Source organism: Ambystoma mexicanum, chromosome 2q (genome assembly GCF_040938575.1).
Source record: "Ambystoma mexicanum isolate Mex_15411 chromosome 2q, UKY_AmexF1_1, whole genome shotgun sequence".
Classification (NCBI taxonomy): Eukaryota; Metazoa; Chordata; class Amphibia; order Caudata; family Ambystomatidae; genus Ambystoma; species Ambystoma mexicanum.
In genome coordinates this window covers 837,596,036-837,611,640 of record NC_090924.1, presented here as the reverse complement: position 1 = coordinate 837,611,640, position 15,605 = coordinate 837,596,036, and the positions used below count along the sequence as shown (strand labels likewise).

The following is a 15,605-nucleotide window of genomic DNA, read 5'->3' as shown; positions in this document are numbered from 1 at the left end:
GTGCCTCCCTACTGCCAGCACTTGCATCTCCTCCCCACACTGCGTGCCTCCCTATTGCCAGCACTTGCATCCTCTCCCCATCACCCACACTGCGTGCCTCCCTATTGCCAGCACTTGCATCTCCTCCCCATCACCCACACAGTGTGCCTCCCTATTGCCTACACTTGCATCCTCATCACCCATTTACTTGTGTGCCTCCCTATTACCAGCACTTGCATCCCCTCCCCATCACCCACACTGTGTGCCTCCGTATTGCCAGCACTTTTAGCCTGATACCCCCCACTATGTGCCTCTTTATTGCCAGCACTTGCACCCTGATAGTCCCCACTATGTGCCTCTTTGTTGCCGTTGCCAGCACCTGCACTCTGATAGTCCCCACTATGTGACTCTCTATTGCCAGCACTTTTACCCTGTTAGCCCCCACTATTTGCCTCTTTATTGCCAGCACTTGCATCCTGATAGTCCCCATTATGTGACTCTCTATTGTCGGCACTTTTACCCCAATAGCCCCCACTATGTGCCTCTTTATTGCCAGCACTCGCACCTTGATATTACCCACTATGTGCCTCTCTATTGCCAGCCTTTGCAACCTGATAGCCCCCACTATGTGCCTCTTTATTGCCAGCACTTGCACCCTGATAGCCCCCACTATTTTCCTCTTTATTGCCAGCACTTGCATCCTGATAGCCCCCACTATAGGCCTCGTCATTGCCAACACTTGCACCCTGATAGCCCCCACTATGTGCCTCTTTGTTGCCAGCTCTTGCACCCTGGTAGTCCCCACTATGTGCCTCTTTATTGCCAGCACTTGCATCCTGCTAGCCCCCACTATGTGCCTCTTTATTGCCAGCACTTGCACCCTGATAGTCCCCACTATGTGTCTCTCTATTGTCGGCACTTGCACCCTCATCACCCCAGTATGTGCTACATTACTGCCAGCGCTCGCACTCTCCTCTGCCCACATCCCTAAAGCCAGGCTTGCACTAATTTCCCACACTTTTTGTCTCTTTATCGCCATAAATTGCTACCTCATTCCCTCCTGAATATACCTTCCATCCTCGTCCCAGTCACTGCATCCCTACTGCCAGCATTTGCACGTGCATCGCCCCACAACGTGCCTTCCTAATGTCACCGCTTGCAATTCTCACGCATAGTATTTGCCTCCTGGTTGCCAGCACTTACATCTTCATTGCTCCCACGTCTTTGCCATCTAGTGCACCCATCTCTACCCTTGTATCTGCCTCCTTGCTGCCCGGCCCTTACATTGTTCCCTCCTGTTACCATCTCCCGCACCCCTATCACCCCCCGTATCGGCCTCCTTGCTGCCCAGCCCTTACATTGTTCCCTCATGTTACCATCTCGTGGACCTCTATCACCCTGAGTATCTGCCTCCTTAATGCCAGCCGTTACATTGTTCCCTCCTGTTACCATCTCGTGCACCCCTATAGCCCCTGGTATCTACCTCTTTGCTGCCAACCGTTACATTGTTCCCTCCTGTTAACATCTCATGCGCCCCTATCACCCCTCGTATCTGCTTCCTTCCTGCCCTTACATTGTTTCCTCCTGTTACGTCTCGTGCACCCCTATCACCCCTCGTATCTGCCTCCTTGCTGCCAGCCGTTACATTGTTTCCTCATGTTACCATCTCATTCACCCCTATCACCCATCGTATCTGCCTCCTTGCCCCAGCCCTTACATTGTTACCTTCTCGTGCACCCCTATCACACCGAGTATCTGCCTCCTTGCTGCCAGCCCTTACATTGTTCCCTCCTGTTACCATTTTATGCACCCCGTATCACCTCTCGTATCCGCCTCCTTGCTGGCAACCCTTACATTGTGCCCTCCTGTTACCATCTCATGCACCCCTATCACCCCGAGTAACTGCCTCCTTGCTGCTAGCCCTTACATTGTTACCTTCTCGTGCACCCCATAACCGCTCGCATCTGCCTCCTTGCTGTCAGCCGCTACATTGTTCTCTCCTGTTACCGTCTCCTGCACCCTTATCACCCCTCGTATCTGTCTCCTTAATGCCAGCCGTTACATTGTTCCCTCCGGTTACCTTCTCGTGCACCCTTATCACCCCTCGTATCTGCCTCCTTAAGGCCAGCCGTTAGTGTTCCCTCCTTTTACCATCTCGTGCACCCCTATCACCTCTCGTATCTGCCTCCTTGCTGCCAGCCGTTACATTGTTGCCTCATGTTACCATCACCTGCACCCCTATTACCTCTCGTATCTGCCTCCTTGCTGTCAGTCCTTACATGGTTTCCTCCTGTTACCATATCGTGCACCCTTCTCACCCCTCGTATCTGCGTCCTTGCTGCCAGCCCTTAAATTCCTCCTTCCTGCTGCCAGCTCGTGCCCCCTAATCACCCCCAATTTCAGCTCCCTCGTTGCCATCCCTTACATTCCCATCTCTCCGTCTTTGTTGCCCCCTGGTGCCACCTTCTGCATTCGTTTTACCCCGAGCATCCCTTCCTTACTCCGAGCAAACGCTTGAAACGCATACCCCTCAAACCCCCGTGCGCGCCTTCTTGTTGGCAACACACATGCGCCCTCCTCGGCCCCTCGACTAGCACACACGCATAATGCCAACACTATACAGGAACATGTGAAATCTGGAGCACTCACCGTTGCCCAGAGCTGCGGGGGCAGCCAGTGCCAGGAGCAGCAGGCAGGCCACGGCGAGTCCTCTTCGGAACATCCTGGACTGGCACACCAGCACTGCTACCACCAGCGGCAGGTATCGCACCAACACCCCGAGCAATGCAAGTAGCCAATCCCCTGCGTGCCAGCAGCAGGTCCCAGCCGAGCTCCACAGGCGGCGGCGGCGGCGGCGGCGGCGGTGTCGGGTGTGCGCCGCACGCTATGTCCGCAGCATCCTGCCCTCAGCCGCGGCTTCCTCCGGGGCCCGCACGTGCTTCTCTGCCGCCGCTGCCGCTCTTCCCATCCCACGGCGGAGCCAAGAAGGCAGATCCGTCGGCCCCTCCTCAGATCCTCAGCAGGAAGTCGTGGGCAGGGTCCCGGGCACTCTGGAGGGGGAAAGAGAGATGGGTCAGTGACAGCCTTCCAAGGGACCCAGCAACCACCCGCGACCCCACTACTGCTGCCCCCGCCGCCACCTGGTTTACCCCAGATGGCCGGGTCCCGAATATCGGCCGCTACCCGGGAGCCCTGTGCAGTGTCCGGCATTCGGGGCGCAGAAAGAGGGCGAAGGCGGAAAGGGCTTCCTCCGAGAGCAGGGCCAAGGACATTACTGAATGCCCGGGGGACTCGTGTTTCCCACAGCCCGCTTCCAGCGCACGCATCTCGGCGCAGCCCTTCCCGCCGCCCCCGGAGACCGGCTGCCCTCCTACCCACACCACTCCCCTCTGGCCACCCCCTCACCACCCCTGGGAGGAGAGCTGTAGACATACTGAGGTGCGGACAGATACGCGCCCCTGGGAAGCTGCAGCCTGTATGTGTGTGCGATGCCCAGAGCTCAGCCTGGCATCATGGCACAGTAACGGGCGCGGGCCTCGGCGCACCCAAGTGCACCCTCCCGGCTCCACTCTGCCCTATTCACTTCCCATCGTTCACCAACCGCCCCTAATGCACTCCGCTTGCTGCCCAAAAGAGGGGGTGGGGGGTGACCTGTGTGTGTGTGTGTGGGGGGGGGGGGGGTTGTCCAGGGAGCGCGGATGTGATGTGTCTACATCGGCCCTTGGCTTGTCTTTGAAAGGTGTACTGGGATTACACGGCTCCGGGATCTAAAAGGCACTGTGATTACAGATGTTGCGGTATTACGATGGAGGGTCGGGGGTGCGCTACCAGACACACCATCCGATGGGGGCAGGCGGGATTTACCGCCGAATGTCAGGGCGGTATTCCAGTCAGACAGCAGCGCGCAATACTTCAGAAAACCAGCAACCTCTGTGTTTTAAGCGTGAGTAGAAAGTCTCAAAGGGGCTGCCTGAGATCGTGTCACATCACCCTGCAATCTTGGGAGGGGGTGGAGACACACGTCTCTACTCGAGTGTCAGACATAGCTAATTGATACCCCCCCACCCCACACACACACACGGGCATTGGAAACTCAGAAAACGACCCACGTGAATACCACAAACAGCCCGAATTCAAGGAACGAGCCCCATGCAAACCCCAGCAACAACGAGTCCCCGAAAACACCCCCTTGAAGAGTCACAGTCATCCTTACTCGACATGGAGCCCTCCAACCCCCCCCCCTCAAAGAACGCCCGAATCAGGGAAAGTGGGGAGGTCAACACAACGAGAAAAAAAACAACCCAAGTGGAAGTTCTCAACACCCCACAAAGGAACAAACACCGGCGGGTCTCACACGCGACACAGGAGAAGCAAAGCAAACGAGGGACGGTGGGCGATCCAACAACAGCCCAAGGCTCTTAACTCGCAATACAGACCCCCTCCAAACAGCCCCAAAGACCAGCCCCCAAGGGTTGAAATGGAGGCAGCACTTCACTTCAATATGGGGTTCTCGAACACACCCCGATAGATTCCTGGGTGGAACCCGGCTGCAGGAGGCTGCAGAGGGTGTTGGAGGAGTGCTACTTTGAAACCTGCAAGCACAGTATAAACCAACAGCAGACCCGCTAGGAGGCCGCACGCAGCGCACATGTGGGGGACCTCCGGCAGCCGAAAGTGGGGGTACACAATAATCCAGCAAGGTTCCCCAATTTAACGCTCTCAACAGTCCCAGCCGTGCATCCGCAGATAATCGCCGAGGGTAGCCAAACACTGCCCATGGCTAACTTCAACCCGGCGCCCCCCACTGTAGGGCGCAAACTCAAAAGAGGGTCCCAGATGAGACAGTGGTAAAGGGTTGTTGCAAACAATCCCCCGTGTAGAGGCTCGGCGAATAAAAGGCTGCGATCCATAAAATCAAACCTCGAACAAACCAAAGCAGACTCCCAACCAAATCCAACGGAAGCTTCAGAAGCACAACTCCACTGGGCGCTGAAAAGTAAACTCCACGCGCAAGATGCCACACAAGAAGCCGAGGCGAAGCAGCAAACTCCGAGTGAAGCACCCGAAGCGAAGCCAACCCTCAGTCCCGCTGGAAGCCAAAGCACACGACACATGAGCCCCCCGCACCAACCACCCCAGGGCTGGCGAACACGCACACAGAAGCTTCATAGGATGGGAAGCCGACACCTGCCGACCTCTGGGGATTGCCGGTGCTTCGGGGACTAGGGCAGAGGGCTGCTGCCCTTTCGGGTGGTGAATCCTGGGAGGTGAGAGGTCGTTGACGTGGTGTGCGTGGGTCGGTGGGCGTCTTTCCTGTGAACTGCTTCTGGCCGCAGTTACCTGTGGGCGCTGCTCGAGCTGCCGAGCCTCCTCTGGGGCCGGGGAGGGTGGTTGCTGCGGGAGCAGGTGCTGGAGCGCGGGTGGGGCTGAGGTCTTCCTCTGGCTGCTGGTGTAGACAGTTATCTGCGGCTGTTCTCAGCCCTAGGCTTCCTTTCAGCGGAGGGTCGTCTGTGATTGGTGGGCATAGCTGGATTCCCTCCTTGCTCTTGTGGTCAGGGGCAGTGGTGAAGTGCACTGCGTCCCCTCGCTTGCACGCTTGCGGCTGGCACACACACACAGACAGACACGCATACACACACGTGAGAAAGTAGCAGGGTACGGAGAGGAGGCGAGGCGAGGCGGGTGAGTAGGAGCTGTTCAGCTGAGCCCAGCCTGACTGAGAGTGAGCCGGAGCCGCACACCCGCTCCCAGCCCTTCTCTGACACGGGATTGGCTTGAACGCAGCCAGGAGGGTCCAGCGTGCGAGGCGGGGGCGGGGAAGGGGCGGGCCTCGGCGTGTGGTGACTCTGCACACCAGGCACTCCGGTTCACAGGGCTTTCTCTTTCTTGGAGAGTGGACGGCACGGAGACGTGCTCACAGCGCAGAGCTCACCACCTCCCAAAGGCGAGGAGGAGGCAGACGGAGGCATAGGCGTGAAGCCCGCGCATGGGGTGCCTTATGTGGGTACCGGTGACCTCATTTCTCGTAGCCCATGGACGGAGGAGGGCCGCCTGCCTCTTCGGAGATAGCAGCCCGGGGACAGAGGGCAGGATGGGTACATGTCAGTTGAAGCTAGAGAACAGAGGCAGGAGGATGCTGGGCACCTTCTAGGACAGGTGGTGAGAGGAAGGATGGGCACAGGGCACCGTAAGAAAAAAAAAAGTGATGGGCGCCGCTCCCGCTGCAGCCGGAGTACACGAGAGGGAGGATGTCACGTTCTGAGACGGGGGATGCGGGGTGCTATCCCTGCACCCCAGCTACAGGGGAGGAAGGATGGGCGCCTTCGGTGATGGGTGCTGCTCTCCCTGCACACTGGTTACGGAGAAGGAAGGGTGGGTGCCTTCTAGCACATTCGATGGGTGCTGTTCTCCCTTCACCACGCTTACAGACAAGGAAGGGTGGGTGCCTTCCAGTACAGGTCATGCGTGCTACGTCCCCAGCAGTTCGGTTTCAAAGCAGGAAACATGGGAGCGTTCTAGCCCAGGTAACATGGGTGCTCCTCTCCCAGCACACTTAGGAAGAAGCATGGGTACTTTCTGTGAGAGGTGATGGGCCCTGCTCTCCCTGCACACCTGTCATAGAGGAGGAAGCATGGGTGCCTTCTAGGACCAGTGATGGGCGCTGCTCTCCCTGCACACCTGTCATAAAAGAGGAAGCATGGGTGCCTTCTAGGACCAGTGATGGGCGCTGCTCTCCCTGCACACCTGTCATAGAGGAGGAAGCATGGGTGCCTTCTAGGACCAGTGATGGGCGCTGCTCTCCCTGCACACCTGTGATCGAGGAGGAAGCATGGGTGCCTTCTATGACCAGTGATGGGCGCTGCTCTCCCTGCACACCTGTCATAGAGGAGGAAGCATGGGTGCCTTCTAGGACCAGTGATGGGCGCTGCTCTCCATGCACACCTGCCATAGAGGAGGAAGCATGGGTGCCTTCTAGGACCAGTGATATGTGCTGCTCTCCCTGCACACCTGCCATAGAGGAGGAAGCATGGGTGCCTTCTAGGACCAGTGATGGGTGCTGCTCTCCCTGCACACCTGCCATAGAGGAGGAAGCATGGGTGCCTTCTAGGACCAGTGATGGGTGCTGCTCTCCCTGCACACCTGTCATAGAGGAGGAAGCATGGGTGCCTTCTAGGACCAGTGATGGGTGCTGCTCTCCCTGCACACCTGTGATCGAGGAGGAAGCATGGGTGCCTTCTAGGACCTGTGATGGGTGCTGCTCTCCCTGCACACCTGTGATCGAGGAGGAAGCATGGGTGCCTTCTAGGATCAGTGATGGGTGCTGCTCTCCCTTCATCCGAGTTACAGAGGAGCAAGGGGGAGGGCCTTAAGAAACCAGTAACGAGAATAAACCCCCCTGCTTATGCACGCCACCAGAGACGACAAAGTGCATACATATGCTTATGCATGCCACCAGAGAAGACAAAGTGCACACATATGCTTATGCATGTCACCAGAGAAGACAGAGTGCATACACATGCTTATGCACGCCACCAGAGAAGATAAAGGGCATATATATGCTTATGCACGTCACCAGAGAATACAAAGAGCATACATATGCTTATGCACGCCACCAGAGAAGACAAAGTGCATACATATGCTTATGCACGCCACCAGAGAAGACAAAGTGCACACATATGCTTATGAACGTCACCAGAGAAGACAAAGAGCATACATATGCTTATGCACGCCACCAGAGAAGACAAAGTGCACACATATGCTTATTCATGTCACCAGAGAAGACAAATAGCATACATATGCTTATGCACGCCACCAGAGAAGACAAAGTGCACACATATGCTTATGCACGTCACCAGAGAAGACAGAGTGCATACACATGCTTATGCACGCCACCAGAGAAGACAAAGTGCATATATATGCTTATGCACGTCACCAGAGAAGACAGAGTGCATACATATGCTTATGCACGCCCCCAGAGAAGACAAAGTGCATACATATGCTTATGCACGCCACCAGAGAAGACAGAGTGCATACACATGCTTATGCACGCCCCCAGAGAAGACAAAGTGCACACATATGCTTATGCATGTCACCAGAGAAGACAGAGTGCATACACATGCTTATGCATGCCACCAGAGAAGATAAAGTGCATATATATGTTTATGCACGTCACCAGAGAAGACAAAGTGCATACATATGCTTATGCATGCCACCAGAGAATGCTTATGCACGCCACCAGTGAAGACAAAGTGCACACATATGCTTATGCACGCCACCAGAGAAGACAAAGTGCACACATATGCTTATGCATGTCACCAGAGAAGACAGAGTGCATACACATGCTTATGCACGCCACCAGAGAAGATAAAGTGCATATATATGCTTATGCACGTCACCAGAGAAGACAAAGTGCATACATATGCTTATGCATGCCACCAGAAATGACAAAGTGCATACGCATGGACGTTTAGAAAAAAAGATGAAAAAAACATGAGCACTACCAGAGAGAGCGCAACACATATGTATACTGTTTATTCATTTTGACAATAACATAGAAATGCTTAAAAAAGGTGGCTTGAAAAGTACACAAACCATAAGGCTTGCACACAAACATAAGTTATATATTTGTGTGCGTACCTTAGTATGGTTTGTGTACTTTTTAAGCCATCTTGAAGTACACAAACCGCAAAGATATACTTTTCACAATGTTCTATGTTTATAAAAGATGGCTTGCAAGGTATCCATACAGATGTATAAATGCTTACATGCATTTATATATTGGTTTGCGTACCTTACTATGGTTTGTGCACTTTTTTAGGCCACGCCCATGCCGCAAGCCACGCCCCCAAATTAGGGCCCTCCCTCGATTTCTTACCCCATTTAAAGCCCTGGGTAGAGCTCCTGCTACAGCCTGGAGATGGGGCAGGGTTTGGCATCTACCAGGGCAGGTGCCGTGTCCCTCCCACTACAGCCTGGGGACAGGGACTGGCATCTATTAGGACAGGTGATGCACAGTAACCCCCCAGCTACTTCGCAGCACAGGGCAAATCATTGAGGGTGGCAGACCTTCTGAGGCAGAGGAAGGATGTCGCCCCCACTGCTGCTGCTGCCCAGCCGAATCACGCTGCGCCCCCACCCTCCTCCCCGCGCCCCACCGCACACCCGGAACAGAGAATGGGGCATCTTCTACTGTGCGGGCTGCGAGGGGCAGAGGGCAGAGAAGGGCACAACCGAGGATGCAGAGAATGCACAGTAGCCACAGGCCGGGGCGAACATTCCGAGACGGAGGGTGGGAGGAAGGATGTCGCTTCTGCTGCTGCCCGGAGCAGAGGAAACGCGCTCCGAGGACGATGATGTCGTTTCCTCGAGGCTCCGGGAGAGGGAAGGGGGCGCCTTCTGAGACACAGGGAGGATGTAGCTGTTCCTTACATAGCCCATAACCGCCGGTGGGGGCACCGGTAGCCCCCGCTACTGCACAGTGGCAGTGAGGGCGGGTGCGCACGCTTTGAGGAAGGGGCTGAGAGGAAGGATGTTGCACCAGGTGCTGACGGGAGCAGGAGTCCCCTCGAGCGCAGGGGCCCCGGGGTACATTCTGGGACAGGAGATGCGCAGTACTTCTGATCCGGGACTGGGAGCCCTTCCCGATGCAGTGAAGTGGTCCAGTAAGGGGCGCACAGGCATTTACATCGCATTTTACAGACGGTTCTGGGACGCTACGGCGGCTACAGGCCGGAGGCTAATGGTGAGCCCCGCTGCCAAAGGGAGGACGCAGTTCCACCCAAGAGCGCGGGAGGGAGCACTCGGTATCTGGAGCTCCAGCACAGAGAGCGTGTGTGTAAAGGGGCTAGTGGCAGAGCCTGAGGGATACAGAAGCTCATAGTGAGGCATGCTTTCTGACAGGGGCGCAGTTCCTCTACCGACCAGAATGGGCGCACCCCGGCGCAGATAATAGAGCGCCCGATCTTCACAGTTGCACAGACCACTGGAAAATACAACGCCGATTTTCTTTCTTTCTTTCTTTCTTTCTTTCTTTCTTTCTTTCTTTCTTTCTTTCTTTCTTTCTTTCTTTCTTTCTTTCTTTCTTTCTTTCTTTCTTTCTTTCTTTCTTTCTTTCTTTCTTTCTTTCTTTCTTTCTTTCCTTTCTCCCTTTCTTCCTTTCTTTCTCTCTTTCTTTCTTTCTTTCTTTCTCTCTATCTCTCTCCTCTCTTTCTCCATTTTTGGCTCCCCCAGCGAGCTGTATCCCGGCTTATTTATGCGTCTGTGGCCTGTGAAGGGGAGACGCGTTTGGTGGAGGCCGCAGCGAGAAGGTGCAGTTTTTTGCTCAGAAATAGGCTGTACCTCCCCTACAGAGCAGAGGGGCCACCCTCTGAATCAGAGAACCCCCCACCTGCCAGCAACCAGTGGTGTGCACGCGCGCAGTAAAGTAGGCCCCGGGTCGTCTCCGTCACAGGAGAGTGTGGCAGTGGAGGGTTGCTTAGCAGGCCTCGCATGCAGACACCGAGGTCGCTGAACGTCCCCACCGCCGCACAGGGACGGGTCGCGTGTGTTACATTCCAGTTGAGCAAAGTGATGGGAGGTGTGTGTTGCATCCCTGCTGCCGCACAGTGATTGGTGGTCAGTGCGTACGGTGTGTCGGACAGGTGGTTGGGGACCGGGGCTAGCAGACACCTCCTGCAAATGGCCCGTTCTGAAGTTCCCCTGAAATCTGCCCCTCAGCGGCCAAAGCTCCCGAGGGGACGGGGGTGTTTGCTTCATATACAGGTTTCAATCCGTGTCAACAGTGGGAGTGGCGAGTCCCCCAGGGGCATGGGGCTGTGGGAGGGGAGACTCGGTCTGCTGTGCGATTCCCAGGCCCATGGGTGCAAGCAGATGGACGGGGCGAGGGCGGCGAAGAAGCGCCTGCCACAACATCGCCGCCTCGAGCCTTGTAATGCCACCTCATCATCCCGAGCCCAGCTCATTAACCCAGTGCTATGCCCCTCCCCCTCTACCAGCACTGCCCCCGGCTCCCGTCATCTCGCCATTGTTCCCGGAACCCACGACAGCATGCAGACGTTCTCTCCTTTCCATTAATGCAGGCGCTAACCGCCCATAATCCGAGTGCAGCCAACCTCTGACACATGTTGACCATTCCAACTCCAATAACATGCGCTTCCAAGCCCCACTGATCCTAGAGGTATCCTCATGTCCCCGGATGCTGGTACTGTCCTCTGTCTCATGAAGTGTTTGCATGATTGTGATGGTCTCCCGCTGCCTTCATGATGCAGGAGATGCTCCCATGATCCCTGCGCTATCACTCCACTACCCTCAGGATGGTGTTGTGACTCAGCCTTCTTGATCCTGATCTTGTCCCCTGCTTTTTAGTTTTGGCTATTACGGGGTACTAGAGCACCACCTGTAAGCACAACGATTGCATTAGAGTACAGCTAGGGAGTACTGGCACACGAGGAGGAACACAAGCTTGTAGGTGTTGTTTGGCTATGTACTCACTCATTAACTGCCAATGGGCGTTCTAATCCCTATGGCTATTTCGACCCACTTCCTGTCCCTCCCCGCCCAAAACACATCCTACTGTTATCTCTTTGGACTAGCTTTAACAAGACTTACCGTCAAACGTGCTCAAAATGCCTCCCAGTGGGGGTTTTAAAGTAGTCTTACAAGAGTTAATTAATAATTAGAGCAGTAAACACGCCTTTTGTGTAAAAATCAATTTCTTAACCAGGTCTGCCTTCAACCACTCAATTTGTGCTGTTCATCAGAGGTGACAGCTCGCAGGTTGAAGATGCTTGGGGCAGAGGGGTGGCAGGCAATGGCGGGTTGGTGGTGAACTCTTACTCTTAAGAGCCCTTTAAGACGAGGTAGCAATACTTAGGGGCAGATGGGGATGAAGAAGTTACTCAAACATCAATAATCAAAAGACTCAGGAAGTTTGGCAAAGTGTTTTTCTGTTTTAATATCAATTATCTAAAACAGGGAGTAGTACAACAGGCATCATCCGACACCGCACAGCTCGATCTCGAAACATTTCATAAAGAACAGCTCTTTTATAACAAAGATTTGTCACTACTGACGTCATACTACGTGGCAAACTTCAAAACCTATGAGTACCTGTGGTTGGCTCTCAGTGAACATCTACGTATACGTTCTATATAGCCACTGGTTATGATTGGGTACCTAAGTCAGGTGGGCATCAGAACCCACCCCCAATAACTGGTCATCATTGTCGGCACTAAATACACAATGATTAATGAGTTCTTCAATATGGCCCAGTATGATTGGTTTGGCACTCTTGTACCCCTCTAGAATATTCAGCACGCTAGCAGCACGCAGGCTACCATCCCAGGTGCATGCCTCAGTGATCATGCCTCCCCTCCAATTAGCCCAATATTGATCAACACTCCTTCAGTCTATCAGACAATTAAGCTTTTGAACTTAGTCTTGTAGCTGTTGACTTCATCTAGGAAATAAAGGGAGTATAGCTTCACTCTGTCTTTTAGTTTTGGCACAGCCTGACCCAAGCTATTTCAATCTCACCCATGTGACTTGAAGACCACTCTTTTCAAGCTTTTTGCAGCATTTAATCCTATTAAATGATGAACTGTAGAAACCTTTAGAGTTTTTTCATGCTGCTTCAAACAGAAGCGTGTTCCTTTCTCACATTCGTTGTAGCCTTCTTGACAGGCATCAGTTTCACTATGGTCTGGGTCAGCCCCATCTTCTCTGAAAATGTCCTTGCCATCAGTAATTTCCAACTGAGCCACTCATTTGAAAGTCTTTTTCTTGTTCATGAAGTTTTAGGCCTGCTAAAGTGTGTTGTGGAATCATCCAGGTTATATGCATTCCTATGTAGATCCATTGGTGCATCGCCGCAATCAAATTCACTACGTAGCAATTTCCCTACTTGTTTTTCAGCAACTGTACACTTATAAACTGATTTACGTATTCTTCAGCATTTCTGGAGCATGAGCATCTTCATCTTGAGCCCGAAAATGTTTGCTCATCTGTACCATCTGTTCTTCAATTCTTAGAGAATACTGTTATGTTTCGTCTCTTCATTCAAGCTCTAGATACGTCAACCCCTATTTTCTTGTGACATCATCAAGCTCCTTTCTTTGATCAACTGTACACTTCTTCCAGTACTTCATCCAAAGGAATACTATGGGGGTCATTATGAGGTAGGAGGTAACCATGCCGCTATTAGCGGCATGGCTACCCCCTTACTGGGCACCTTGGAGGGCACGGTAATTCCTCATTCAAGGAACCCAGACCTGGTACATCCCCATTCCCTTACGAGCTCCCATAGGGCTCAATGGGAACGGGGAGCATGCTAACAACAGACCAACAACGGGCCCGTTAGTAACCTTAAAGTGCGTGTATGCTGGCTTTCACGTAGTCTCTGATTTCTTCATCTGTTAGTTCCTTAGTCTTCCATTCTGATTCAACATCAATCATGATCTTCATTCCTACAGCTTTCTTTGCAGTCTTCTTGCACTGAGCGATTATATTTCTGATCACACAAAATCCAAGCATGATCATCACCAACAAGGCTCCAAGAAACTTGAACATGTCTGCCAACTATTGTGGAACCCATGAAAAAACTGCTCCAACCCAACTGTCATCAGCAATGTCTTCCACTTCATCAATCATCTGGACGTGTAGGTCTGTTAACATGGATATGGCCTCTGTCAAGGGGCCATTCTCGTCGTCATGAGAAGGTATAAGTGTGCAACAAGATTCTCCAATTTTGGCACAAACAACTCCATCCATATCTATAATCAAGTCTAGAACAAATCTGTTCAGAAGAGTCATCTGTCTCATGGCTCTTAGCTCCTCCATGATTGCATTGAATCCTTTTATGGAAGCTCCCATCTGGTTATTTGCAACCATTTAGTATTTGCATCCGTTTGGATCCTGGGCATGAAGATTATCGTAAATATCAATGAGTTCTTGCTGAACAGTCTGTGTTCATATGGAATAGAATCAAATGCTTCTATTGATTTTGCTGAGAAATACTTCTCTCTCTTCAATCGACTCAAAAGTTCTGCAGACCTCTTCTTTCTTAGATGTGCATCTGCTTTCGGGAAATCACCAATGTTCAGATCACTTTTCAGAATCACCAATGCTGGAACATGAACATTCACTATAGAACACAGTCCTCCCCAATCCTTGGGCAGCTTCATATTAGCTCTGGATCCACAAGCACAGCAGTGATCCATTATCACTGCTGTCCCAACACTCATTCCTTGTGTATCAAAGATTCAACCATAATTCTGATTTTCTCCCATTTTTCTTGTGCCGTTATTTCTGAAACACAACTTTGCACTTTCCAGGGGCACTATCTGCAAGGACCCTCCTTTGTCTTCGACCCATGTCAGTAGTTTAGCAAGTCTTGACCATAATGATTTGCACAGCTTTTCCACGTTGTCAACAGTTGGCTTGTAGTGACGCATTACTACCCAAGCTCTGCAGATTACCAACCCTTCTTCCCAGCTATCCGGTGTACTGAACTCAAGATCTGCATTTGGCCTCTTTCTTTCCATCTTCGAACCTCCTCTTTAGTTTTTCCTGGACTCTCCAGTAGTCTGTTTAGTTCCCATCTGATTCCTACTCCTTTCACTCCAGGCTGTTCATACCTTACCACGTGATTCTTAGTGTGGGTTCTTGCTCTTGTCTTTTTGTCTTGCACATAGTCATCTACAACCGGACCTGTCCATTCAGTGCACATTTTAGATAAGCTGTTCGGCCCATGAACTCGCCCCTCGTCCTACAGAGTGCTATATGAGATAGGCAGTGTGCTGTTTGGACATCTATTTCAATAGCTATCCCGCATCGCTGTCTGCCTGGCAATGTCCTTAGTCTGCTCACATAGGGTGGTAGAGACACCCCCTTTGACCATATGATATTCCTTCATGCCATTCTGCTGGTGTGGCTGACTCTGATGTCTTAGGTGCAGACCCACTAGAATCTGACCATCTTTCTCCCTTTCCCCTAGAAAAGTGTCTTTCGCGTCTTCTCTCGTCTTCTCTTTCTTCAAATTCTTCTTTTTCTGCATCCGATATTGTCTGTGCCCAACTCATGCAACTCCTCGCATCCTCCTCATTTCTGGTTAGGGTCAGCCTATCTAATGCCAGATCTCTGTTTTTGCTACTTTGTGAGGCGTCTTCAGTATCGTACAACTGAGTGCTCTCCAAACTCTCATCCTCTCCTTCCTTTTGGGGTACTCTTTCTAACCCCATCTCATCATATATTCTATTGATCGTCTCTCCGATGCTTCTGGTGTCGAAGTCATCTTCGATATTTTCCATAGACGTGCCTGGTACTGAATCGTACTCAGGAAAGAATTCTTCTACATCTTCCCAGTCTACTACTGGATCTGGTTTCTTAACCTCTCTTTCCAGATATTCAAGGTCCCGTGCTCTCTGTCTTCGCTTATGTTCTATGTCGTCATCGAACTCTCTATGCTTTCTCGCTTCCTCTCTGACCCTGTCTTCTTCTTGTCTCCTCGCATCTTTTTGTTCATTTGCCCTTTGCATTTCCTCCTCCCTTCGTCTTTTTATTCTCATCTCCCGAATCTTTTGTTCTTCTTCTTCTGTTCTTCTTTGTTCAATTCTAACTCAGTCATCAGT

The 15,605-nt window shown here is 52.3% G+C and overlaps 1 protein-coding gene and 1 long non-coding RNA gene across 2 annotated transcripts in view; one reads left to right on the top strand and one right to left on the bottom strand.

The window, feature by feature from the left end:
- The window catches only part of NRP1 (neuropilin 1), a 279,683-nt gene extending 273,967 nt beyond the window's left edge, over positions 1-5,716 (bottom strand). Inside the window, 2 exon segments of the mRNA XM_069648055.1 lie at positions 2,629-3,029; positions 5,320-5,716. Coding sequence (XP_069504156.1) covers positions 2,629-2,701 — 73 coding nt within the window. The 5' untranslated portion in view covers positions 2,702-3,029; positions 5,320-5,716.
- The window catches only part of LOC138569771 (uncharacterized), a 109,806-nt gene continuing 99,163 nt past the window's right edge, over positions 4,963-15,605 (top strand). The window contains exon 1 of the long non-coding RNA XR_011303324.1: positions 4,963-5,246. This is a non-coding gene — a long non-coding RNA (uncharacterized lncRNA). The remainder of the gene's footprint in view (positions 5,247-15,605) is intronic.